The 26,685-nt window shown below is 43.6% G+C and overlaps 2 protein-coding genes across 5 annotated transcripts in view; both read left to right on the top strand.

Moving 5' to 3' along the window:
* cyth1a (cytohesin 1a) overlaps positions 1 to 10,028 on the top strand; it is a 40,000-nt gene extending 29,972 nt beyond the window's left edge. For 3 of the 4 annotated variants that reach the window (XM_035180015.2, XM_035180014.2, XM_035180016.2), the window contains exons 6-13: positions 649 to 729; positions 904 to 1,016; positions 1,930 to 2,078; positions 2,367 to 2,479; positions 6,217 to 6,295; positions 6,397 to 6,465; positions 7,464 to 7,618; positions 8,034 to 10,028. In XM_035180015.2, coding sequence (XP_035035906.1) covers positions 649 to 729; positions 904 to 1,016; positions 1,930 to 2,078; positions 2,367 to 2,479; positions 6,217 to 6,295; positions 6,397 to 6,465; positions 7,464 to 7,618; positions 8,034 to 8,112 — 838 coding nt within the window. In that variant the 3' untranslated portion in view covers positions 8,113 to 10,028. The remainder of the gene's footprint in view (positions 1 to 648; positions 730 to 903; positions 1,017 to 1,929; positions 2,079 to 2,366; positions 2,480 to 6,216; positions 6,296 to 6,396; positions 6,466 to 7,463; positions 7,619 to 8,033) is intronic. The other variant, XM_035180013.2, reaches the window with a different exon arrangement.
* Positions 10,029 to 22,611: 12,583 nt separating this feature from the next.
* On the top strand, positions 22,612 to 25,205 carry socs3a (suppressor of cytokine signaling 3a). The gene is made up of 2 exons (XM_035181554.2): positions 22,612 to 22,815; positions 23,370 to 25,205. The coding sequence occupies exon 2, from the start codon at positions 23,516 to 23,518 to the stop codon at positions 24,131 to 24,133; it is 618 nt and encodes a 205-aa protein (XP_035037445.1). The 5' UTR covers positions 22,612 to 22,815; positions 23,370 to 23,515; the 3' UTR covers positions 24,134 to 25,205.
* Positions 25,206 to 26,685: the final 1,480 nt, after the last annotated feature.

Below are 26,685 nucleotides of genomic sequence, written 5' to 3' on the forward strand. Positions count from 1 at the left end.
CCCATGATCCCACAGGGCGGATCGTTTACTCTGAAGGGCGCGAAGGTCGAGAATGATGTCATGATTGAGATTAGCTGATAAGTGAAAGGTGGCCTGGCCTCCTCCATTGGGTTTGATTGGAGTACGCAGCATATCACTGACATCCGAAGCCCATTCGAGCCAGATCACACCCTGAGCTAAATCCTCAGACACGTTTCTGATGAGATCTACTTTTTTTCAATTTTGATGCAGGGATAAGAGTTTTTCTCAAGATTTTCAAGCCAACCACAACAATACAGGCTCTGAAATTCATGAAATTCAATTAAAATTTAAACTCACTCTGACAGATCTGGGTTATGATTTTATCATTCGATGGTCTTAACCCGCTGTTTTGATAATTGTTTGATTTATTATTTTAAGTTATTTTCCAAGCACAACTGCATATTTATGTTCCTGGTTCCAGATTCTCATTATGAGGATTTCCTTACATGATGTGATAGGAAACAGAAAATATTTCAGCCTCTGATTTTATGGATAAAACTGTTTATTATCTGTTAAATACTCAGTTAGTTAGACATAATATTTTGTGCCTATATTTCATTTTGCCTGTGCAGAATATGACTTTTGACATGTTTACCAAAGATAAAATGTATGTTTTCTCTCCTATAGAGATGACTTCAATATCGAAGTCCTCCATGCCTTTGTGGAGCTTCATGAGTTCACAGACCTCAACCTGGTTCAGGCCCTAAGGTAAGACAGCGTGTTTCCACACTATATCTAGTACTTTGCATGATCCTCACCTTATTTAAATTTAGTTAGGATGCAGCTCTCGGTTTGAGTCCTCTGCCCGGACGGAATAATTCAGCTTTTTTCACCGTGGAAGTGAATGTGTCTGCTGACGACTGAGCTGTGTCCCCCTGACAGACAGTTCCTGTGGAGTTTTCGACTGCCGGGAGAGGCTCAGAAGATCGACCGCATGATGGAGGCCTTCGCTCAGCGCTACTGCCAGTGCAACGCTGGCATGTTCCAGTCCACAGGTAACGCTCTCCTGCTTTTTTGAGCCTGGCTTTCAGTGCAGTCCTAAGATAAAGGAGCTGTTAATGTGTCAACAACACTGATAAATACAGTTCAATTTCTAACCTGACTGCATAAAAGTTCATTCTAACTTTTTATTTCTTAAGAAACTTAACCAGATTAATATTTGTCTTCTCTGTTATTCTATGCCATCTTTTTCCATACTTCCCTGAGATCTAGTGGAATGTCGATAGAAGTTGCATCGAACCTTCTTTATTTAACTTGGACAAAGTCTGCTGAGGTTAATTGTGTTATGGAAGAGTGTCTGGCTTTTGGGAAATAATGCCCCGAGCAGACAGCCCGACTGCCTCTAACATGATTGCAGATGGATGTGAATAATGCATGGGACTTCTCAACAGCCTAACGGGCCAGATAAAGTGCTGCTGTGTCAGCTGTGTGCCGGCCACATTGTCTCTTAGCACACACACACACACACACACACACACACACACACACACACACACACACACACACACACACACACACACACACACACACACACACACACACACACACACACACACACACACACACACACACACACACACACACACACACACACACACACACACACACACACACATACATATGCATACTTAGCTGCCCACATGCAGCCTTTCACTCCAACCCACTCCCCATGCAAACGAAGCTTCTCCAATCTGTTTTACTGCAGCCCTCAAAGTGCAGTCTTTTCAGCTCAGTTAATTTCCATTCATATTTAAACAGCACGTTTAAAAACACTGGCAGCATTTTTATGGTAAACGGCAACATTCTGCTATCTGGTTAAAATCTCACCGCTCGGCACTCGCTCACAGCGTTATCGCTCTGTTTGTGTGTGTGTGTGTGTGTGTGTGTGTGTGTGTGTGTGTGTTACAGACACCTGTTACATCCTGTCGTTTGCCATCATCATGCTCAACACCAGCCTCCACAACCCCAATGTGAAGGACAAGCCGTCTGTGGAGCGATTCATCTCCATGAACAGAGGAATCAACGATGGAGGGGACCTGCCTGAAGACCTGCTCAGGGTGAGTGGGGACCTGAGCCGACTCGTTGGGTCCCGACGAGTCAGGCTGGGTTCGGCAGGGCCATCTACTTTTTTTTTTTTATGCTGCATGTGCCTGTTATCGGGGAAAACATCTCTTTCGGGACGGGCTCAGCTAATTTGTTCCTGGGCTTGGTCGGGTTCTGACAGAAAATTTCGCCCAGAGCAGCACTCTTTTCAGAATGTGTGTGATTGCTCCACTGTGGCCCTGCACTGTCCGCAGACCTCAGACCAGCTCTGTATTTATGGTCAACTCTCTCTCTTGCTGTAGAACCTGTATGATAGCATCAAGAACGAGCCTTTCAAAATCCCAGAGGACGACGGCAATGACCTCACGCACACTTTCTTCAACCCAGACAGGGAGGGCTGGCTGCTGAAACTGGGTGAGTGACACTAGAAATACAGCGTATGCTCAGTACACTGTAATGTATAATTGGTCAAATGTTGGTTCTCATCACTGTGCTGACGGATAACCTTGCATTGCGTTTCGTAGCAACAGAAAGTGATAACGAATGTTGCCCCTGAGGTCGATAACCTGCGAGTGTGTGTGAGAAGCACCTGTGAGCGTGTGTGTTACGCTCGACCCATGACATCTGAAGACATTCCTGCTTTAATGTATTATGAATGTGGCCTTGAGATCAGAGCACTACATGAAGAGGCCTTTAAATTATTTAAGACGCATCTTCATACACGGACATGCACAAATGCTGACTTTCAAGTGTGTGCACATACACAGATTTCACGTTACTGTAAATATATGTATATTTATAAATAAAAATGTAAACCTTTCCCTTTTTTTTTCTGTCGGACATTTTTGTCTCGGGAGAATTTTCACTTAAGATTTGAAATGCATACTTTGTCCCATATTAATGTTTTCGAGTGTTTGATGAACTTTCAATGGTATTTTTCTCCTGATCCTTTGACAATTTCTGACTGAATCATTTGCACACACACACACACACACACACACACACACACACACACACACACACACACACACACACACACACACACACACGTACGTAAGGCCACCTTTGTCTTTACAAATGTCTCACAGGAAGTCACCCGATCTGGTACATTTTCTGGTCTGTTTTCATCCTCTGTTTCCTCTGAGATCTCTCGCTGTTGTACAGATTCACAATGAACTTTAGTTTTAAAGAAAAACCAGAAGAAAACATTAAGTTAACTGACATTAAATCTTCTGATCGCTGTGAATCTTTACAACCCACTCACAAGTGAGTGAAGACTTCTCTTTCTCCAATGACTCCATATTGACAGAATTGATCAATCATGGTGGAAGGTAAACTACTGGAGATAAAAACTGAAATTGATACAAGTAGAGGTGATTATTCCATGTAGTGCTTTACAGTAGTTCTCAATGAGTAAAACTCCCCCTTGTGGACTGATGTATTAACAGCAGATTGGTAAAAATCTACTGACCCTCCTGAATAAAGTCTGTGAAGCAGTGCATCAAAGCCTCCTCGGACAGGACTGTGGTGGTATAATTCTTTATCATTTAATTTAATTTTTTTTGTTTCCTTTTCCTCTTCGTTTGTTCGTTTGTTCCCATGATTTTGGCTGTTGTCTTTCCTCAGGAGGTATGTACACCTGCTCTTCCCAAACACTAGCCCGTCTCTCAGCTCTCAGGTGCTTTCGGTGGTCTGCCATGCTTTCGTTCTCATCTTTTTTTTTTTTTTTACATCCATACAGGGTTGTTTTTTTGGGTTTTTTTTCATTGTGTCTCCACTGACTCATTTGGATTTCAGATGTTTGTCTGTTCAGTCTGCCATTGAGCTGGTGGTGTCACCACACTCCTTTATCTCTGTGGGTGGTTGCTGAGTGGTCGCCGGGTGCGTTTGCCACCCGGGGGCTTGGTTCTGGGAGCCCATGCTTTGTGACCACTCTGCTGAGCAGTCCGACCCTCTTTTTCTCTGTATGCTGTGGTGGTCACTCTCTTCGATCAGTTTTATTGGAAGCTGCATTATACCTTATTTCCATGCAGCGAGCACAACAAAAGCACTTTTGCCTGTCTCTCCAAATTGATCACGAAGCCATTTACCCATTGGCTTATTGTTGTTTGCTCTCCGGTTGCATGGAAAGGGAATACTGCACCTTTTTCGCAAATGTGGCTCTGCTCTCCTTATCTCATGCTGTTATTTAATCTGAAGGGCAACAGTGTGGTGCTGGATCGGACTGGACCAAACTGTGGGAGAGAAGCGTGGGCAGAGGAGTGTCGAAAAGGGATTCAGGGATGATTAATATGCTCAATAGTCTGTGCATTTTAGTCAAAAACAAAGCTTTTCTATAAATGAGATTTTAGAGTCCTTACATTGGTCTAAATGGTATTTTTTTCTTGCACAAAAATCATAAAACAAATAAATCAACTTAGTCAAAAGAACCAAATGTAAAATCATCTTGGTGAGAAATAAATTTCACAAAAAACAAATCAACAACTGGATATGACTTAGGAACAAAACCCGCTCCCTCTTATCCTCCACCTGCCCGGCCTCCCACAGTTCCGTCTTGCATGGGTGACCCCCTCCACTCAGATCCTCTCCAGCCGAGCGCCGTCCCCACACCCTCAGCAGCAGCCTGCTGGGACGCCCCGCAGACGACGGTCACCTCTCTCTCTCTCTCTGAGCGATGACGGGAACTGACGTGACCATAAAACCCACAAATCACAAACCCTCTGACCAACCCAATCAACCGTATAGGCCGCTGGCTCTGTGATTCTGCCACCGCCTGTGTGTTGTCTGTTTGTCTGCTTCCTTGTTGTGCGGATGAGGTGGCGAGGAGCTGTCCATCTCCGCCTGTCCCATTAGAAGTGTGGCGATAGCGTCTGTAGACAATAACAAGTGTAGACTGAAGTGTGCGACCTATCATGAGTTGTGTGAAATGATGGGGTATCATATACAGTGCCAGTGCTGCTATATGATAAAACAAGTGTGTTCAATATGTGTGTAAATATTCATCCGTAAAGCCTCCTATCCTGGTAGATGGGTTTCACAATGCAGCTTTTTACTAACAGTGGTGGTGGGAATGTCTGGTCTAGTCAAGGCTCAGGTCTTTGGTATGATTACTATGAAATCTTGTCCCCCTGCTCACCGGGAAGGGACTTTTCAAAGACGAGACAGGAAATTCAAGTCTGAGATGCCTGTAGAGTACCTGAGCATAGCTGCAGGCGCTGAGCTCCCTGCCGCTCTCAGTTTGTTGGTATCCCATCCTCCCAGCGCGAGGCCGCCATCTGCTCCTGCCATCAGGTTTCCCCTCACAGGAAGTACGGGTGACAAAAGGAGGTCAGAGGTCAGCCACAGATCAGCGAGCAGCAGAGTTAACCAGGGAGCCCCCACTGGGCGTGAAAGAGGAGTAAACTTAAAGGGATAGTTTTACTCATTATCTACTCACCACTACACCGATGGAGGGGTGGGTGAAGTGTTTGAGTCCACAAAACACTTTTCACAAAACAATTTGGCTGCAACGCTGTTTAGCCCTGAAACTCTAAAAGTGTTTTGTGGACTCAAACACTTCGCCCACCCCTCCATCTGCATAGTGGTGAATATATTTTGAGTGAATTTTCATTTTTCTGTGTACTGTCCCTTTAATCCTCAGTAACTCCTCACAGTCATTTTAGTTTCCACGTTTCTTTTTCGTAGCTTCATCCAGGCGGTAGTTAAGTTTAGCGAGCTCATAGATCTGTGTCCTGCCTCGACACACTGATTTACACTGTCGGCAAACAGGGAAAAAGAAACGGGGCCACGTGAGGAGAGTTTCCAGATGCAGAGAGACGTTTATGGAGATGTGTAGCTTTTACAACACCACATCTACTCCAATTATCATAAAACACATCAAAGAGGAAATAAGAAACCGTTATTAAGTCGAGTGAAGCAGAGAGCTGAAGGCTACGCAGTCATGGTGATGGTAGGTGCATGGTGGAAATGCGGTGGATCTGGGTGAATATGGGGATGTTCTGGGTAAAAGGAGCCATCATCTGTCTGTCTGCCCATACATCTGTCTGCCTGTCTGCTGCTCTACCCGGTGCTTCGGTGCTCCTATATCTCTCTCTCTCTCTCTCTCTCTCTCTCTTCTTGTTGAGCCTCTTTGACGCTCGCTTTCTGCTCCACAGGGGGACGAGTAAAAACCTGGAAGAGGAGGTGGTTCATCCTCACCGACAACTGTCTGTACTACTTTGAGTACACCACAGTGAGTACAGCTCAGTCCCTGAGGCCCACTGGGGGGAAAAAAGCTGCTCATGATGTCGCTGTTGTCGCCCGTGTGGATTTACACCTTTTATGTTTGTGCAGGACAAAGAGCCCAGAGGAATCATCCCCCTGGAGAACCTGAGCATCAAGGAGGTGGAGGATAAGAAGCCAGTAAGTGCAGCGCCCTCTGCTGGTTTATTATGTGGTTACACACAGTGAGGGAGATGGATTTTACTCCAATGTAAAGGTCCCATTAAATAAAAAATCCACTTTTCCATATTTAATTCTGTAACTGTCTTAACTGTTTGATGACTCATCCTACACTCGGATGCGTTTACAAATTCTGCATCCGATGACATCAGACATACACTGTCTGATTCGTTGGTTAAATCCGCAGACGTAGCTGAAGCCCCATCTTTCTACCAAACGCAGGTCAATCTGTGGAATCAAATAGCAACCGGACATCACGGGGTCTTAAAATATATGTTAATATGTTTATTGTCAGTGGGACTAACAAAGATAAATAAATTGAGCAAAGCGTTTGTTCAGGCAGGTGACAAAGTCGATCCAGTATCTAATCTGACAGGAGCAGATCTCTACGCTGGCTCCAGCAGCTGATTGCTCAGCCCCTCTCCTCCTATGCATTCGATTGGCAGAGCTCATATTGTGCGCTCTATTTAAGCTGCTCTTACTCTTTCAGCAACCCCCTTCCTCCACAGCATCTCCTTTTCATGCTGAATCTGACATGCAAGGGCCAGAAGGTCCCACCACAGAGCCATATCACTAAATATAACTTCTTGCAATTATTGAATCAAATAACTTTTGACGAGCGGAGTCCTGACTGAAAGGCTAAATTATCCAATGGTTGATGCAAAGCCCAGTAAAAGTGCAAGTTTCCCATTGCACAAGTGAGCCAACAAAAGAGGAGCAATCAAGCTTTCTGCAGTCCTCTCTGTGGGAGGCTTCGCTAGTGCAGACTCTCCCCAGCGCTGCCCATTTAGAGAATGGCCCTCCTCGGTTATTTCACAGCTGTGGGTTGTACAAGCCACAGCGTTGACATTTTAAGATCACTTCAAAGGAATAACACTGCCTGACAGGAAGTTGCATTACAACGTTTAAATCTGTCTTTTAAGGGAATTACTGTAATTTCCCACCTCTTACTTCCGCAGAACTGCTTTGAGCTTTTCATCCCGGACAACAAGGACCAGGTGATAAAAGCATGTAAGACCGAGGCCGACGGACGCGTCGTGGAGGGAAACCATACCTTCTACCGTATTTCTGCCCCCACCACTGAGGAAAAAGATGAATGGATGAACAGCATCAAGTAAATGTTTTTTATTTAAGTATTGTTTTTTAAGTTTTCAAAGACTGAAACTGGTGGTCTCACCTCAGAAGCTCCCACACGCTTGGGGCTTTGTTGGGATGAAAATTTATGTCTGCATGTCCAGTCAGTTGAGCCTATACTTGTTTGCATTTTGGTAATATGTGTGGGGGGGCCAGATTAAACGTCTCTCCCTCCACTCCTCCATTTATAAACAGAAATGATTAAACCATGCTGGCCATGCAAATGTTACTTTAACAATTTTATTTCAATGTCGACCTTAAATCAGAGCGAAAGATACATTTTTTAAAAAATCAGCTCCAATTACAGTATTCTACAGGGGGCTGCACTTTGAACGCTCAAACCGTTAATGCCTCTCACTGACATTTTCCTCTCCGCTTCTTCCTCTCCCCCACAGAGCCGCAATCAGCAGGGATCCCTTTTACGAGATGTTGGCGGCCAGGAAAAAAAAGGTGTCGTCCATGAAGAGGCACTAGATCCACTGAAGGCTTTTCTGCACTTGACAGAGCAGGGGGTCCGGGTATCCGCTCGCCCTGTCTGGGCCGGTGCAGAGGCCACGGTTAAGGACATCCTCAGACAATTTCCAGGGGGACTTCTCTTGGACACATACTCGCTCTGGCTTTGGGACTCTACTGGCCAGAAAAACAAACCGGAAGCATGCCGGGGATCATGGTCAATAAGAGTCAAGGCCAAAGCTTCCTCTAACCTCTCGTCTGAATGTCTCCCTTCTCTCTCTGTCTCAGCTTTGTGTGCGCTCTCTGTCCCGGAAGCAGAAAGGGAATCTTGCTTCAGCGAAATCAAAAACACAGTTCCCGCATTACGACGCGTAATGTGCACAACATGCATACTCTCACCCGTAGCACACATCGTTTTAACTCAGCAGGTCTGATCGCGTGTGGCGCCCCAACCAAAATATTCCTCGCTTTATGGAAGAAAAGTTAGGACCTTTTCGGACGTGCTTTAACATGTTTGGGTGATACTTGTCTATTTTTACAGCTTTTACTGTAGATTCCTCTTGAGTCCTCTGTTTGTTTTGTTTACTTTTGTAAAATAAAATGGTCTTGCAAGAGAAACTACTGGGGTGGGGGGGGGGGGTAATAATTTGCCAACTGTTAGTGATTTTATATAAAAAAGAAAAGAAAACAAAAACTTGTCTGTTTTTAAAAAAGGAAAAAAAACAAAGTTGCCACTCAGGAGATTGCTAGGATGTTCTGAAACGATGTTGCGTGTCGCCGCTGACGTGGATCCTCTCAGCCGTGAAAAACCTCGCCCGTTGTCCCAGACCCAACTGGTTTTCAGTTTTTTTGTAAATGTGAAGCGTACCGCTGCAGGTGAGGGTGTCTGCTTGTCTGGGCAGGGTCTCAGCGTCAGATCTGTTCATTTCCTGAAGGTCTTGGAGGTGCATATCCGCGCATTAGTGTCTTTTTTTTTAAATTTTTTTTTTTAAAGGGACGAGTGTCCATCACCCTGGGCCTCTTCTTGAGCTCTAGACTTTGAGTTGTTGTTTCCGCTCCGCTACATGTTTTTTCATGCTTTCCCCTTGTCTCAAAACACAAGAACCCCTTCTATTACTGTATCATTTTATTTTTTGGGGGAAAAGTAACTTTACTGCTGCACGGTGCCTGGCGCTCTAGATGAAATGTGATGAGAAATGCTGCTGGTTAGCGACAGTAATTCACTTTTTTCTTTTCCCACTTGAACATTTAATCTTTTTTCCCGCTGCCTTTTCAGAGCTATAAATGACTCTCGTGGCATTTTAGCCATCCTCCCGATCATTGTACAATACTGTGTGCTTCAGGTTGTTTTATGTATAAGATGATATATATATATATATATATATATATATAGGACATTATTGTTGCAGAAGCTTTAAAGCAGCACAAATCAACGTGTGGCGAAACTAGATGCCCGGAAAGGAACAGGGTTGTCCCCCGTCTCAGGAAGCGCGAAGTGAAACAATACAAAACTACTGCTCATATCAGGAACCGTGGTGACCCCAAAAGATGGAGGACAGCTGATTTGATGGCCATTCTAAGGCGACGTCTTGTCAAATAAAAAAACTGCATCGAGGTACAATTTTGCAAGTGCAGTGTGAGTTGTGTCTCGAGCAGTTGTCCCCCCCCCCCCCCCTCCTGTTTCCCTTCCTTTCTCTTCTCCTCTCAGCGCACTAATCTTAGAGAAATATGGAAAAAATGCTAAGCAATCATAATTCTAGACAGTATTGGTTTATTTATCAGAGTTGTACATACTTAAATGTATAGTGGGTATTTTGTCTTAATTTTAGTTTCTTATTAGTTGTGCCATTTTCTGTTTGTTCTTCTATTCAGTAATGTTTGATTTGAGGTTTCTATCATCGACATTTAATCAAGCTGAAATAAAGATTTGTCACAAACGGTGTGTGGGTGTAAATGGCTGTCAGGCAACTGCAAGTCAAAACAAACTCATGTTGCTCCAGTAGGTGGCAGTATGGTACCAGGACCGTTGAGGCACTGGGCACTAGTACTGCAGTAAACCAGGAAGTTTCCCGTGAAGTTTCTAGTACCTATTTAGTAAGTATGCAAATCAATTACTAATGAAACTAGCTCATGCAGTTTCTGAGGAAAATGGTGTTGGTTTGCTGCCATATACAAATATAATCAAATGAATTCCAGTTAGAAAGTTTTATAGTTATATAAATATTTAAAGTTCTGTGTACAAAGACAACTTTCACACAAAGGTTTTTATAGTTGTAGAGGTTTTCTGTAAACACATTTTGAACACATTTTAAACAAAGCACTATTTTCACTCAACTACTGTGTTTAGATGACAAAGAGAAGATTTTTATTTTTTTTCTGTAATAGGAAAAACATCTTAAAGTCACTATTTCAGACAAACTGCAAGAAAGGTATGAAAACATCCCATATCCAACTGTTCCACACCACTAGATCTACAACTCTCTACGGCCTGTGGAGGAGGAAGTATGTTGTATTTTTTTAAACCAAGGAAATGCAAATTAGCAAACCAGAAGTTCTTTAGGAATGTCTTTGTTAGGTATCCAGTGCCAGCTCAGAAATACTACAAGGTATTTACAGGTGCGCGTGCAAGTTACTACGTCAGCTTCATTATGATGTTGGAGTCCTCGTTGGAAAGATTGTAATGGTTCTGACACATTTAAAAGCTGAATACAAATTCCAGAGCTGAAAATATTGTGGCCTCAAAGCTAAAATTAGTTGATGAGAGTGGTGAGAAGATGAATGGGAACATTTTCCAACTAAGTTTTCAAATTGATCAGAAATCTTAAAAAAAAAGTCAATAAGCTCCAATAGTGAATGCGTCGATTGAAGTGTTGAGAAGAGGTGGAATAAAAGGAAAGGATAATAATGACTTTATATATTTATAAGTTATAATATGGAACCATTTAAGCATTTAGTCATCATTCATTCCTTCTCGTCTGGCTTTCCAACCTTAATATATATATATATATATATATATATATATAGCACTGAATTCCCCATCTGAGGACGAGTGTGCGCTCCGTCAGGTGGGGTTACCATGGTAAACCGTACACGCCATATCCAGGGGGATAAATTGTTTTGACATTTTAATCAATTTACACCGATAACCAGCATTGTAAACACTTGACAATTTCATATGTCATGTAAAAAACATTGATTATCTAGTTATAATTGCATCTTTAAGAGAATACGAGAATGTCAGGTATCACTGCTGTGATACTGTTTACCTGACAGGATGGAACCCTTATTTGACGGTGTCTCACTGCTGTGACCTTGACAAACAGGGTGTATGCCCTTATTCGGTGATGTTTTCCTCCAACTGCTACAGCAGATAGACACAGATGATGATTTCCTGTCTTTTTTTCATATTATGTTTTATGAAACGCCTCTTTGTATAAGTTCTGGCTTTTGTGAACTTGCCGCCAGTTCCATTTTGAGCACCCGTGCTTGTTGGGTAACCTCTGCAGAGCTTACTATTAAAAAGACTCAAAGGCAACTCCAGTCTGAGAATTTCATTATTTCAAATCTCAAGATGAATTTCCATCACAGTGGCAACAACTGGCACCCAAGGCTCATTGATGGGAAGGCTGGCCTGTGTGGTCCGATTCCGGAGAAGAGCGACTGCACTTGAAAGCACTTGAGCACTTGAGCACCAGACCTGCTCCATGGAGCAAAAGGAAGAATGTGATCTAATCGGATGGATCACGTTTTCTCTTAGATCACGTGGACCATGTCATGTGTGTCAGGTACCTGGGTAAGAAGCATGTTCTGAGCATCAGGACACAAACTTGTGTCCTAGCGACCAAGTTGACACGTGCCACCTACAATGTTGGACACCAAGTCTTTCATGGTAAAGGTATTCCCTAATGGCAGTGACCATGCATCATGCCACACTGCAGGTTGTTCAGGAGTATTTTTGAGGAACATGAGGTGTTGATGTCCTGTAGATCTCATGCAGTATGTGTGGAAGCCACAATTGGCCCACCTCAAAACTCACAGGACACCAGGGGACACCTTCAGAGCTCATGTGGAGTCCAAAGCTTAATGGGTCAGAGCTATTATGGCACCACAAGGGCAATCAACACAATAATAGACTTACAGGTGCAGATATAGACTACCAGGTTGCATCAGTTGCCCTTTGATTTGACTCAAGATTTTTTAAGTTATGTTTTCACCCCTGTTTTGTTACTTTGGTTTGTTTGGTTGTAAGAAAGATTAGGCAAAAACCACTGAATGGATTAACACGAAATTTGGTGGATGGATGCGGTGCAGATCTGGATCAGGGGGCAGATCCAGGATTTTTTTTATCACATTCTTTCACATTGCGTTGTTTGACATTTTCACTTATTTCCCAGAGAATAATCCATGGATCTTGATGAATAGAAAAATCTGGAATATTAGGGAACTGATATCCAGGAGCGTGTGCAATGTAGTGCGGCTTGATTGAAGCTGCTGAGACCTCTGGGTGATGTTTAGCAGGTAATACAGTGAAAGCTACAGCAGTTCTGTCTTGGGATGTAAAGGGTTCATAGTTTGCTCTAATTGTTAAGTTTGTCTGAGTCGTAAAAAGGGAGAAAAACAAAGATATTGCTTTGAAACACCCTTTGATCTGCAAGATTAAAATCTTTTTATTTTTATTTTCAGAAAACCTAATCATGCACTAAACCATGGCAAAATTAATGGATGCATGATATTTCCCCTTGAGAACTTACCCGCAGTGTTTTGAGAGAAAGTTGCTACAAATTATGAGAGAGTTTGTTCCAGATGTGCACAATGAAATCAAGACTTTAAAAAAAATTCCTTCTTTGCATCTTTGTTATTAAATAAATTGAGTTTTGCCTGAAAAAAAAGAAAAAAAGGCGGATAAGAAACTGTCTGTAATATTTTGCACCACCGCAGTGAAACAGGATGATAATGACATTTTTGAGAGTTACAGTCAGGGCCAAGGAGGTGACCGTGACTGATGGGAAACGAGAGGCGTGTTGCCACGGCGAGAGGAGGAGGTGGGGGGGCGGGGGGTGAGAAAGTGAGAAAAAAAGTTGGTGAATGTGTGGTTGTGGTGGTGAAGCAGCAGCAGCAGCAGCAGGGGGGGGGTTGTTTTTAAACCATCTGCGCTGTTCTTTACTTCTTGTATTTCTCACTGCAGAGACTGTGTACTTGTAAATCTTTGATCAGTTGTAGCCAAGAATGAGTGAGTGAAGGGGGGACAACAGGAGGAGGGGGCATGCACACACTGTGCAGACTGGAGATCCTTGGAACAAACTGTACACAGAGGGATTTTTACTGAGCTCAGATGTTTCCTTTGAAAACACTATAAAAACTGGCACAGCTCCGTGTACCTGACCTCACTGCACTGAGACACACTCAACCACACCGCTCAGTCATGCTGTCATGTCAGGTCTGCTCGTCTGTGGTTATGCTGATGCAGGGAGGGGAAAGGCCTGGGCCCGCTGCAGCTCTCATTGGCCGGGCGGCGGGATCCTCCGTCTCCTCCAGTAAGTGGAGACATGTGAGACCAGTCAGGCTCCAATTAGGCCCAGACTGTTTCCCAGAAGCGCTGGAGGCCTCCCCCTGCCTCCTGGCCCACCGTGGCGGGAGGCAGGGTGCACCCCACGGTGTCCGGGCCTGACCTAAGCTGGCACACACATTGGGCTCCTTCTCCAAGCGGGCTCATGCAGGCAAAGAATGTTACACACAGACAGGCATGCACACACAGACACTGTCACGCGAACCTAGATGCGGCGCGCCATGGTTGACATTTTCACGCAAAACCAGGTCACAGCTGTGTAGAATTTCCTTTCGGGGCTCTCTCACTTCTCAGCTTCACATGAGCAGGGTGTTGCTTTGAAGTTGAGAGTTATCAGGTAAGATGCCATCAATCATGTGACTCATCGTTGTGGGACCGTAAAAAAGAAGAAGAGCTGTCAGAGCCAGTCCCGAAAACCAAACCTTACATACTGTCACTTTTATGCAAATAAAAAAAGAAAAGAAACACACAGAGACAGACTGGAGCCCTCGGCAGCTCGCGCTCAGTTTTTGGTTTGGATACAACATATTGCAGTGGTTTAGGTGGAGGTTCGGTTCAGGTGCTGCGCCGACAGATGCATTGTGTCTTTACTGTAAGAATAAATCCAACTTAATGCTCTTGGCAGGAATCTCCTTGCTCTGCTGAGAGACCCTGAACTCATCCTGGAGGCAGGGTTTCTGAGAAAGGGAGTTAAAAAGCAGCCACAACAAAGCCCCCTCCATTCCGCTATCTTACCTCCCCGCCTCACACGCACACGCACACTCGTATAAACGTGCACACAAGGTATTTACAGTATATCCCTACATCTGCTCGTGAGCCAGCGGTTGATAGTAAAGGGTTACGACAGTGATAGAGAAAAGTGGTAAAACTTTGGCTTGTGCTCAGGATGAGAGAATAAAATATTGGTCGGGATATGATTTACCGAATCAGTTCACATCATTCGCCCACAAACATGCAGTTGTGTAAGTTTTAAAATTGCCCACATGTGAAATATTGCAACACATTTAATAGCAAGTGGCCAGAGCAGAAAGTGAAATATAGCTCTGTGGCCCTCATTTTAAGTTTGAGTTGAAATGATTCTGTTTGCATGTAAACTGCTTAGTGAGCTGATTCTGAGATATCCCTGATATAGCTTCTCATTGAAAGCAATTGTCGCAGAAGCTTTTTCCCTCCAATAACTGCAACACCTCTTTCCCCCTTCGCCTGCTGGTGTTGTTCACAGGTGACAAACTGACCCTGATATGAGAGTGTGAAGGAAGACAAGCCCCATCTCCCTCCATCTGAAACTGGAGCATGCTTGAATTCATAACGACAAACAATAGATGGTCAAGTAATAAAAAAAAGCTGGGATTGTTTTTATTTATAAGAGGAACTAACTGCAGTTGCTGTCTGAGAAATGATGCAGCCACCTTGAGTCTAAAATCTTTGTTCCTGTATGAAATTAGCTCGAGGGACCGAGTCTGAGTCGAGACAGACGCCGTCTGTGTGGCACATTCATTAGATTTACTGGAAAGTGAAACTTCTCTTTTTTTCTCGCATACCATATTTTTGGTTGTGAACTTGCTGATGCAGAGCTGCAGAAAAACCATGTCAACAAGACAGAGTGCTGTTTGTCCCAGTGGGGGAAATGGTAATGTGGGATTTTTCTGCACATTCATTGAACTGTGGGTGGCTCTAATTCTAGGAAACTCTGAATTTGTTTAATGCGGTCTGAGGAGCAGAGTGATTTGTTTCTGTGAGATCCTTTTTTTTTTCTTTTGTGATTTGTCTGACGACTAAATGAGGCGCGTTGATTGCAGCTCATTGTGCGGGACAATAATCATCGCAATAATCTCAGATGAGAACGACAAGCTTCAGTGATTTCTGGAACCGGGGGATTGTTTGTTTACGTGCAGGTCGAAAGTTGGGACAGAGTGCACCCTCCTTCCAAGATTTCTGGCTAAGAACGGGAATAAGAGGGAAAAGGAGGCCGTGGCTTGGAGCGGCTCCAGTAGAATTTCCTGTCTACAGGGAGTGCCCACCGAGAAGGGGACAAAAGGAAGTGCCTTGAAAAGAGCGAGAGACGTTTGAGCTTGTTGAGCTCCTTTATGATGCCTGATCCAGGACATCCAGGCACCTCTTGCAAAACAATAAAAGCCTGCAGCATTTGAGGGTTAAATTCAAAGTAAAAAGTGCGATTGTTCTCGAGGCCTTTAATCAGAATACACATCTGATATCTATACGGACAGGAGCTGCCCCTGTTCGCCGGCCTCTCGAGGTAGCAATCCTCAAAGTGTGGGAGTTGCAACTCTACAATGCGGGAAGAGGGAAGAATGGGTCTGTGTGAGATACAAAGACAACAGAGCTGTAGAAGCAACGCATCCATGTTGACCAATGAGGCCGCTGCAATTTGAATAAAAAAAACACAGGAACTAACACTCACAGATGATTAAGCGCTCCTGTAAATCCAAACAGGAACACACCTGCACCGGCAACAATAGTCTACTCAGCAGAACCAACGGCTCGTGCTCAGCTTGTAGTCCCCCCCGATATGACTTCATCTCGTCTGCCGTGGAAGACTCCGTGCAAGGTCACTGAAGGACCAGTCATACACGCAGATGGAATCGTTTGGGGATCAAAGCTGTCCTCGGGATGACGGAGGCATTGTGTGCATACTATCCTCAAACATCTGTGACTGAGTCAGGTTTTGTGTGAGATAAAGTGTGAGAGTGTGAGATAAAAGATGACTCATGAGTGGAGGGTCTCGTGCCTGTAAAGTAAAACATAGGTAAAAGTCCTTCCAATCCACTGACTTGTCCTTGTCGTCTGGCTGACTACGTGTCGCGGATGGCTATCGGCACCCTTGTCTGAACTGTAACCACAAAACTGCTGTGTGAACGCTGCACGTACTAAATCTATCTGGAAATATCAGACTTACTGGCACAGCTCGGGATCAAGTTACTTCTGTGGTATGTGTGTGTGGCATTTGCATGTGTGTGCAGATCCATATGGATAACCAGAGAAATATTTAAATTAAAGATGATTACTGTGTTCCGTGCACAGGCACTAATGTACGATTTGGCTCAACGGCCTCTGGCTTTAGAGCATTCAACAAGGTGTTCTCCGGTAACAACAGTGCAGGCAGATGTATTACCATCTGCCCCATGACATCAGCCGGCTATTTCTGAGGTTGGTGGGAATCAAAGTCCATTTTTAAGATCCCGATTATGTCATTGGCTTCCTCTGTCGCCCAAGCATATGATACTGATAAATTGACGGTGACGGCAGTGGCAGGTGAGCCGAGATAGGCGGGCAGCGTCGGATCAATCAAATTATCTGCCATGATGCAGCCAGTATGTTTGAGGCAGCAGTTCATCAGGATCTCGACGACCCGAGGAAGGAGTGCATTCTCCAGATGCAACATGCACCATCGCGGTGATGTGACATCATTTCAGAAGGAAAGTGCAGATTGTTATCCGGGAAATGCGGGTTTCCTTCAGGGGGCTTATCAGTTTCTGTCCCAGTTTGCACATAACCTACTGTACATTTTAAAAACATGTTGTTTGTTTTTCTGGCCCAGAGTTAGATCAGAAGAATGTAGATAAAGATGGATGTCATGACCGCCGCCCAAAAGTGAAGCCAAAGCGATTGAATCGCCCCCTGGTGGCTGGCTGTCAGGCTGTCACATCTTCGTCAGTGTCTTCTATGTGTATGGCTCGGGAGATATTTGTTTTCTTTCAGTTTTTTTCATTTTTGGCTCAGTCACATGTTAGAAGCGTCATCACCCCCATGTCAAACCACTAAAGTAAATTGTCTTTATATAGAATCTCTACAATGAGCAAGATTATTTCATGTGCTTCATCAGCTGACTTTCACTCTATTATGTCAAATATTTGAACTTCACTTTTCCAGTAAATGTTGAGGTGCGATGTGTTCAACAACCTCATGTAGCACAATGTGGCTCAGTGGAAACCGGTGACAAACTAGCATCCAGGGTCTGATGACGTTTGTGACATTCTCTCCTTTGACCTGTTCCCCAACACAATGACTGTGCAGTCACACTGACCCTCATCACAACATGCATTTCCTGTATTTATTGTCGAGAGTGAGCACTAAATGTCCAAATATTTCAACATTTCCACATCAGCTGTATGTGATTTAGGAAAAAAATAGGGTTTCGAAATTTCAGTTCAGCATATGAGAAGTCAGTCCTGTGATGCTGGTTTCAGTAATAGCTTACCCCTGAAGCTGCCTGCTCTCTGTCACATGGATGATGTGTTGGTAAGTGACCCACATGCTTATCACAACAACACTACACATTCCTTTTATTGTGTCATTGGCTCATGATGGGAAAGTAGAAGCCAGGAGAAGAACTCAGGCCGTAGACAATCACCCGTGAGGCCAACGGAGAATGACAACAGCTCTCCTGTTTTAAGTATCAGAGCTGTGCCTGGAGCTGAAAAGTTGGCCGATTGTTATCTGGCAGGGCCGACGTCCTAAAATAAAGACTCACGACAATGTATCTGAAAAGTTGTGGATGCAATAGGCTACTGTTGAACAGAGATATCTTTAAGTTGTGATTTTCTATGGAATGGTTAGATAAGTAAAGCAAGAGTAAATATCAAACACACAGGCCCCATTGGGATTAGGAGATTGAAAAGGCCTCATTCTTAACCCGGAACAGCTGTGATTGTCCGACCTCATTGTGGATAATGTTGTGGGTGTGAAAGGTACAAGTTAATGGAGCTGTGTTCTTCTTTTAGCACTTCTCAGAGGAAAGCCGTCACAGCAATGATCCTGGCAGCCATAAATAGGCCGCATGTGATACGCATGGAGGAATGCTGGAACTGCATATGCACAACATGTTAGGCCAGAATTTGACTTTCATACTTGTTCACACGAAGTGCCAAGTAACTGTCTCATTTGCATAAAAAGGATCCGTGTCAGTTTCAGGAATCTTGAGATGGGTTTAGTAAAAACAAACATGCAGACAGATAAGGTGGAGCACACGTCTGGCACATGAACAGAAATAGGATGTATCGTTTTGCACATTATAGATTTTAACTGCAAATTCAGATTCTCTGTTTTTCTGTATTTGTCTTTATAGAATTATTTTGTTTTACTGTTTTTTAAATGCTTAAATTTCTGCATGTCACAGCACAACGCTGTCAGGTCCCACCAAATAAAGTTCAATGACTAATATGCAGTAATACTAACAACAAGTTGTCTTCCCTGTAAATTCCCTGAAACACTCAGTGGACAGAGTGGAGTTGCACAATCAGGCTGAAGATGAGTATCTCTGAACAAAATGTTCTTTAGAGAACTCCTGGCGTCACTCCACATACCAAGGAAAACGGTGAAATGTTTGGAGTCAACATGATGCATATCATACACACATAATATACAGATACCAAAAACACATAGTTACAATTTATGAATCGTAAAAGAAAAGGGAGGCCCCCTCAGGGTTTTGTTGCTTATTTTTAACTCTCAACTGTGGCGATCACACATGGCACTTCCCATAATTCACATATACACACAAAGACCAGCATTGACAGCGACACAATTAAGAAAAATGTGAGTGTGTGTGAGTTTTAGAGAGACAATAAGGGAGACACAGGAACCAGGAAATAATTAGAAGATAATTGATGATCGCACTTAAGTGATCTTACACAACCAACAAGGAAGTTTTACGGTAATAGGCCTGAAGCGACAGTATGTAGCAGACTAGTGCTGACATTAAAACAAGGAAGACATGCAGGAATTGGACTGAGTGATGAAGCAGGAACCTACCTGGTGACTCACATTTCCACAGTAGTTGACTGGATTTCAATCGTACAATATTTTGCATATCTCGCAGCAGCTGCTCCATTTCTGCTTCCAACCTTTTATTAAATGTGATATCATGTAAAGGTTTCAGTTAAACAGAAAAAAATATTTTATATCAAGCAGCCCTGGTAAAAAAAAAAATTACCTTGTTGACTTAACCTGAATTCAGGGCTGACTATATTCAGCTGTGCAAACAATATGAGGCGCCTTTGTAATTGCCACCACCGCAAATAATCACACAGAATTGGCACAGCTTGCAAAGTTTTTTAAAGATCCCCCTGTTCAGGGAAATCCGCCAAGCAGCTCCAAAATATTTAGTTGAATAACATTTTTCTGCTTTTCACCCCAGTTTCCAGTCGAGCAAAAAAGAAAGCTCTGCCTTTTTTCCCCCTCTCGTTCCCAGCGGGTTTACTGGAACCATGAGAGTAAATTTCTGAGTCAGTGTGGGAAAACTTAAACAGCTGCCTTTTCCACTAAACACTGGTTTAAACCAACAAGCTATCATGCAAAGGCTTCATTTTTTACGGGCTCCACTCAGGGCGAATCGGTCGACTTTGCACGTGAATTTCAACTTTATTAATGTTTTCATGACACTATAGGGGAGGCTACATTGAGCTGAGCCTGGACACACATTTGAGAAACAAAAAAATCAAGTCTTTCTTGATTTACAATTTAGATTCTGTAAACCTACCAGAAATAAAAAAACACAGAAAAGCACATACGTACAGACTACAGAGCCAAAGCTGTTGCTGCCAAGACTCACACCCAGAGCCTCAGACGTTTGGCTGGAGCCCTTCAGTAGAAACCCCTTTCTGCTCCAGCTCACTCGGTTGGCTTCGGCTGACCGACCAGTTGAGTGTTGACCTCTGGTTAAGTACACACTGTTCTGGGTTTATTTATTTTACTTTATTTTATTATCACAAGTCTTCATATCTAGGGAGAGGTCTATTTTCTTTAAGTGTTTCCTCCTCGCTGTACCAAAAGTCCCTTCTATTCCACTTTATCAAGTGAAAATGACTTGGGAAACTACAGCAGACGTCCTAATAAGCCAAGTCTGCATGCTGTAGTTATGTGCATAGTGGTTTCCATGGAAACCAGGCGAACTAAAATACTGCCTTGCTGGGTTTTTTTCTAACTTTCTGCTCCTTTTCCTTCCATTGACTCCTGTTGGGATCCCAGGGGGGACTTTGGATGCTAAAAACATGCCTCACAATGATGACCCAATAGATTTTCTGGAAACAAGTGGACCGTTAAGAGGCTGTTGTAGTGATTTCCCCTCCCCCTCTCTCTATCCTAATGATGGCCTGAATCAGACAACACCTGACTCACCTCTGTGGACACAGCTGGCTTTTACCAGGCCCCATCCGACTCTGTGGCGTCAATCCGTCTCCCACAGACCCCTCCCTCTGTCTCCGAGGTCTGTGAAACTAACGCCAAAGCAGACGGCGTGTATCTTTTTGGTTTCTGAGCCCAGGACCTGTCTGTGGGAGAAGTTTAAGAGCCGTTTTTTCGTTTTGTCCGATTTCTTTGTTTTGTTCACCCTACGGGCAGCAGCACTTTAAGACCTCCATCGACACGACACCATAGCCCGGAGTTGATCTACAACACAATAACCACCTGAGGCTTGAGCTGGTCACTGCTGAGTCATCAGGGAGCTGATGCGGATGGTATGAGCACTCTATCAGTCACATGCATGTTGCCAAAGATTAGACGAGGATGTGAACACATCTACTGCATGTAGACAGCCACTGATCGTTAAAGTGATGATGAAGACAGTCTCACAGGTAGTAGAGGTATAGGGTCATCACAGTGGGCGGGGAACTGCAAAGAGGAATGAGGTTATATCCAAAATATGAAACCCACAAAGCTGTTTGGACAAGTAATAATAAGATGTGAAACAATATATAACATTTTATTTCAAGTACAGTATCTAACTTCTTGTGTTAAGACATAAGGGAGAACTACACAAACACAGCTGAACGGATTTCAACAAAACTTGGTTGAAGGATGCTTTATTTGTCAGGGAAGATCCCACACAGTTTTGGTGTGGATCTAGCTCAGGGGGCAGATCTGGGATTTAACATTGTTACATAAGATGTCTTTGGAATTTTTATTTGCATTTTCCAGAGAATAATTCATGAATCTTGATGGGAAATAAAATCAATTGGACACATTTACTCTCGTCGGAGGTATGAGCTGTATTTTACTATGAGCTATTGTCATGGGATCTGTTTATACACCAGCCTGAACTTATATTATTTCCTAACAAATACATAAACATCTGCTAACAACTACTTTACATTATGTTTCTTAGACAATCTAAATTGTTTTTAGAGACTATATTAATAGAGGCTGGAGTTAAACTGCTTTGTATTCACTGTTTTGTTAAATGTGAAGAAAAAAAAATCATTTAACAACATGGAACTTATTAGAGTCTAATAAAGACCATGTTATTAAAAATAAACGTAAAAAAACCCAATAATATAAACTACTTCACTAAATAAGTAAAAGTCTGCATTCACAGTTTAGGATTTTATGATATTACCAAATATTGGGGAACTTCTCTCAATGCTGAGAAACGCCTGAAGGGAAGCGTATAAACAGTAAACCGTTGCCCTTGGAGACCAGCTGCTCTCACGTCAAGTTCCTCAAAATCTGGCGCCCCCTATGGAGGGAACCGGTGCTCAGTGTTTAATGTGAATTTCTCAGAAACCCGATTACACAAACCACCTAAAGGCTGAATCACTACCTCACACACTGAAGGACAGCTTTTAACAAGGAACAGAAAACATGAAAGAGAAGGAAATATGAGAACAGGAAAAGAAAGAATAAGATATGATCGCGTTGTTCTAAAAAAAAAAAGAATTCACAAAAAACGGTTGAGATCTAAATTTAATAAAATAAAAGAGAAGTGTATATAAAACACCACGTAGATGACTATTGCCTGGAATTCCTCCTTAACTTCATTTTGGAGGAACAGATGAGGGTGTGGGGTGGGGGGGCTGTCCTCTTCTCATAGCAGGAATCCTTTGAATAAAATAAATACAATCGTCGCTTCCTGACAACGTGCCAAGAGAGAGGTTTTACTGGAAGGAGGAGGAGTCGGCTCAAAACCGAGGAGGAGGAGCATGCTCCAGTTTAAAACCCTGAGCTCAACAGGGCAGCAGTCAGGTTGTCACACACTCTCTCTCTCTCTCTCCCACACACACACACGGAGAGGAGACACATCTGAAGTGAGAAACTTTTAAACTACTTCCACCTCCTGACAGAACCAGGACAAACTGTGGACGGCCTTCTCCCTCCTGCGCCTTTGGATTTATTACACGAGCCAATCTGGAGAAACACTGAAGGTAATAAAACGCTCTTTTTCTTCTTTTTTTTTTTTTCCTACCAGCACTTACTTTATTAAAACTAGCAGTTTAAAAAAAAAAAAAGGGCACGCAAAATGTGTTTAGTGTTTGTCTGAAAGTCAGGTAGAGTTTGTTTAGGGGAGGAGGTCGTTCCGCGTAAAATTGCGCAATCGGGAATTACGCTGTTTTTACTGGAACTGACCGAGTCCCGAGGGCAGATTACAGAAAGTTTCCGCGAAACGACTGGAAGTTCAATGAATGGAGGAAATGTAGTTAAACACGTGGACAACACTCCAGCGGAGGAGTCAGACAAGCTGGCTCTTTGTTGTTGGTCTTTAGATGATACAAGAAAAGAAAGAGGGGGAAAAACTCGCTGTGGGGCAATTTCCCACTCATCACAAGTTTAAAGGCACAACTTCCACATCTGGGAAAGTTTCCGACAGAGATTTACATTAGAGCTCAACATTAGCAGATCAGTTATTTTATCAGTGTGTTAAAACTCAAAACCTGGATTTTAATGTTATATTTAATCTCTCCCTTTTTTTCCTCATCAGGTGTTTTCCTCCAGACAAACAGAGAGCTGACCTCTTCATGCCCTCCCAGACAACCATATGAACCCCTGTTCGACTCCACCTCCTCTCCAGCTTGTCTGTGTGGCGACCGGTGCTCCCCAGGATATCTAGAGATCGGGCACAGCGCCATGGTAACTCACAGCAAGTTTGACTCCGCAATGAGCAGCAGCCTCTTGGACTCCAACATGCGGCAGCCTCACCGTTACAAGACGTTCACCTCCAAGGCGCAGCACCAGATGGTCCTCGCCACGCACAACAAGCTCCAGGAGAGCGGCTTCTACTGGGGCGCCATCACCGGGAAGGAGGCCAATGCCATGTTGGCGGCTGAGGCCACCGGTGCCTTCCTCATCCGGGACAGCTCCGACAACAGGCACCTGTTCACACTCAGCGTCAAAACGTCATCAGGCACCAAGAACCTGCGCATCCAATGCGACTCGGCTTCTTTTCGCTTGCAAACAGACCCTAAGAACATTCAGTCTGCTCCCAACTTTGACTGCGTACTCAAGCTGGTTCATCACTACATGCCTCAGAGCAAGGGGAACACGCACAGTGGGAATATGTCCTACATTTACTCTGGAGGGGATAAGATCCCTCTGGAGCTCATCAGACCTCTCTACTGCAGCTTGTCCACCTTGCAGCACCTGTGCAGGAAAACGGTCAATGGACATTTGGACATTTCGTCTAAAAGAGACCAACTTCCTCATTCTCTGAAGGAGTTCCTCCAGAAGTACGATGATCCGATCTAGAGATGTTGGACTGATGCTCTTGAAGGAGCAGTAGAGTGTCACAAAGAAAACCGTGATGGCCTCAGTGCAGCTGCGTCTGACGACATGTGAGGAGTAAAGATGAAGCAGAGACAGGAGAGTCAGGCCCGGGACTGAGCTTGTGAGAAGGAGCAGTTTTGAACTGAAAAGTTGTGTGTGGACATCTTTCTCTTGAGGTTCACATTTAGGAAGAAATACTGGACTGATGAGGACTAAGGCACAAAGAGGCCTCAGAGAAAAATCTCTTGAAATGAGAGATGACACCGTCGGCCTCCGCTTCCCCTCTGCCGTCTGATGACGTTCAACTTACTGAAAACCGAAGTGAGGATCACAGTCAGCCGTCTCCAGTCTGATGACACACAGGTTCCGTGTCCTGCTGCTGCTGCTGCTGCCGCTGCTAACCATTGTGCTGTGAGGCTGTCGAGCTCACGCACATCAGCCTCAGAAAACCATCCATCCATAAAAGCTGGACCTGCTTTTACGATCAGACTTTTTTCACAAATACGTTTTATGAGACCATTAAATGTGGAAAGAAGATATATATTTTTGATATTCTGTTTAGAGGGAAGGTTTATGCCAGATTTGCCTGAACTTGACAACAGTTTGTTGGAACACGACTGAATTTAACCTGAGAGAGGAGTACCACTGCTGAGCTATTATAACCAAAATCATAAGTTTGTGTGAAAACCAGTAGTGAGGAAACACACACACCAAAAACATGAGGCAGTACCTGTGGCACAGACAGGATTGTCACTTACACGCAAATGAATGAATGAATGTATGAAATGTGGCGTCTTACTTTTCCCAGTAAGAAGAAGAGTCTAAAACGTATCTCGTTCTTAAAAACAATGTTTACATGAGTGAAGGTAAAGTGGTGAATCTGTTATTGTGCTGTCTTTTGTAAAGATGAACCCTTGCCGGCCGAAACCACTGGCTGCGGATGCTTGAAGACAAGTTTTGACGAAGTGAGCGGACTGAAACGATTTTGCACTTATTTATATTTGTAAAGAAACGTTTGTTAATTTATAATAAAGAGCACTATTTTTCTATGAAATGAGGTCTCGTTGTCTGATTTTGCTTTGTGACAAACTTTGACTCCATTTAGGTTTTTCTTTTTCCTTTTTCTTTTGAGCTTTTACATCACTGACACTGAAATACATTATTTGCATGCATCCCATTTGGCTCAACTTGCCGCTGAGGTCAGACCACAAGTTCACTGTTTTTTTTGTTTTTTTTATGATTTCCTCGGAAACTTAAATGAGCACCAGTTGCTTCCTTGAACCCACATGGGAAAACGCTGCTCAACATGACGCTGCACTGAACACAAGCAGCTTTCAGTATGTTATCACTTTGACGTTTCCCCTTTAGAGATATACAGAGAGATCTAGCTTGCTATAAAACTCCACCTGCCTAGTTTCACCTTTAAACAGATGTTTAAAGATAACGTCCTCCGCTTACAAAGAGCTGGAGCGGCCACTTCAGACAAAATACAACAGAACTGCGAGGTAACTGCCTGGCATAAGGTGACTCCTTTGTTCTGGTGTGACACACAGCATTTCTCTGTGGGTGTTAACGTGACCTAACATGCTCTCACATGCACATTCATATTGATGCAGCTGTCTGCCTGTAACATGAGTGACTTTTTAGGGGCACACGTGTTCTCAGAACTGTTCCCCAACTTGCACATGAATACACACTAAACGCACCTGCACCTCAGCGCAGAGCAATTCAGAGACATGTTGTACTTTCCCGGCGCACATGATGCACCATGTCTAGTAATCAAGCAGACCGCTGCAGACTGTTTGGATCAACTTGTTCTTGGGTTTAATAACTACGTGTTTGGCTTACTGGCTTTTTACCTGCAGGTTAACAGTCGGACGTCAGCTGACAGAAAAATGACAGATCTTTATTTGAACTTTCTTTAAAAAAAGCTAACAAAGCCTCCAATCAGGAAGCATGTCAACTCCAAGCATCTGCACTGGGAAACACATTAGCATCAACATCATTGTTAGGATTATTATTATTATTCTTAGAACAACCCATCCTGTACTCCATGGCTGTCTCTCCTCTGAAAAGGAGGCCTGGTTTCTGTCAGTATATGTGTATGGGAGAGAAACAGTTTTTTTTACTTTGTCCCACTTTATGGCAAGAATTCATGTATTTAACCCTATAATGTTGTTTTAGTGCTAGCAATGATCTGTGGTCAGTTCTGTATTGGCTCAATGCTTTTCTACATACTGCATTTTAATGAGGTCAGAGGAAAAGAAAGAAAATGGAGAGGTTTCCGGTTCGCATCCCAGTTTGGCCACGGTCTTTCTGTGTGGATTGTGCAGGTTCTCCCTGTGTTTGTGTGGGTATTTCTCCAGCTTCCTCCTACAGTCCAAACACATTCAGATTAGCCTTAAGTTAACTGGACACTCAAAAATGACCGTAAGTGTGAATGTGAGACCGAATGGTTATTTCTCTCTGTATTTTGGCCATGTGATATATTGGCGGCCATGTCCAGGCTGCACAGTGTCTCGCCCAATGTCAGC

Source organism: Hippoglossus stenolepis, chromosome 16 (genome assembly GCF_022539355.2).
Source record: "Hippoglossus stenolepis isolate QCI-W04-F060 chromosome 16, HSTE1.2, whole genome shotgun sequence".
Classification (NCBI taxonomy): Eukaryota; Metazoa; Chordata; class Actinopteri; order Pleuronectiformes; family Pleuronectidae; genus Hippoglossus; species Hippoglossus stenolepis.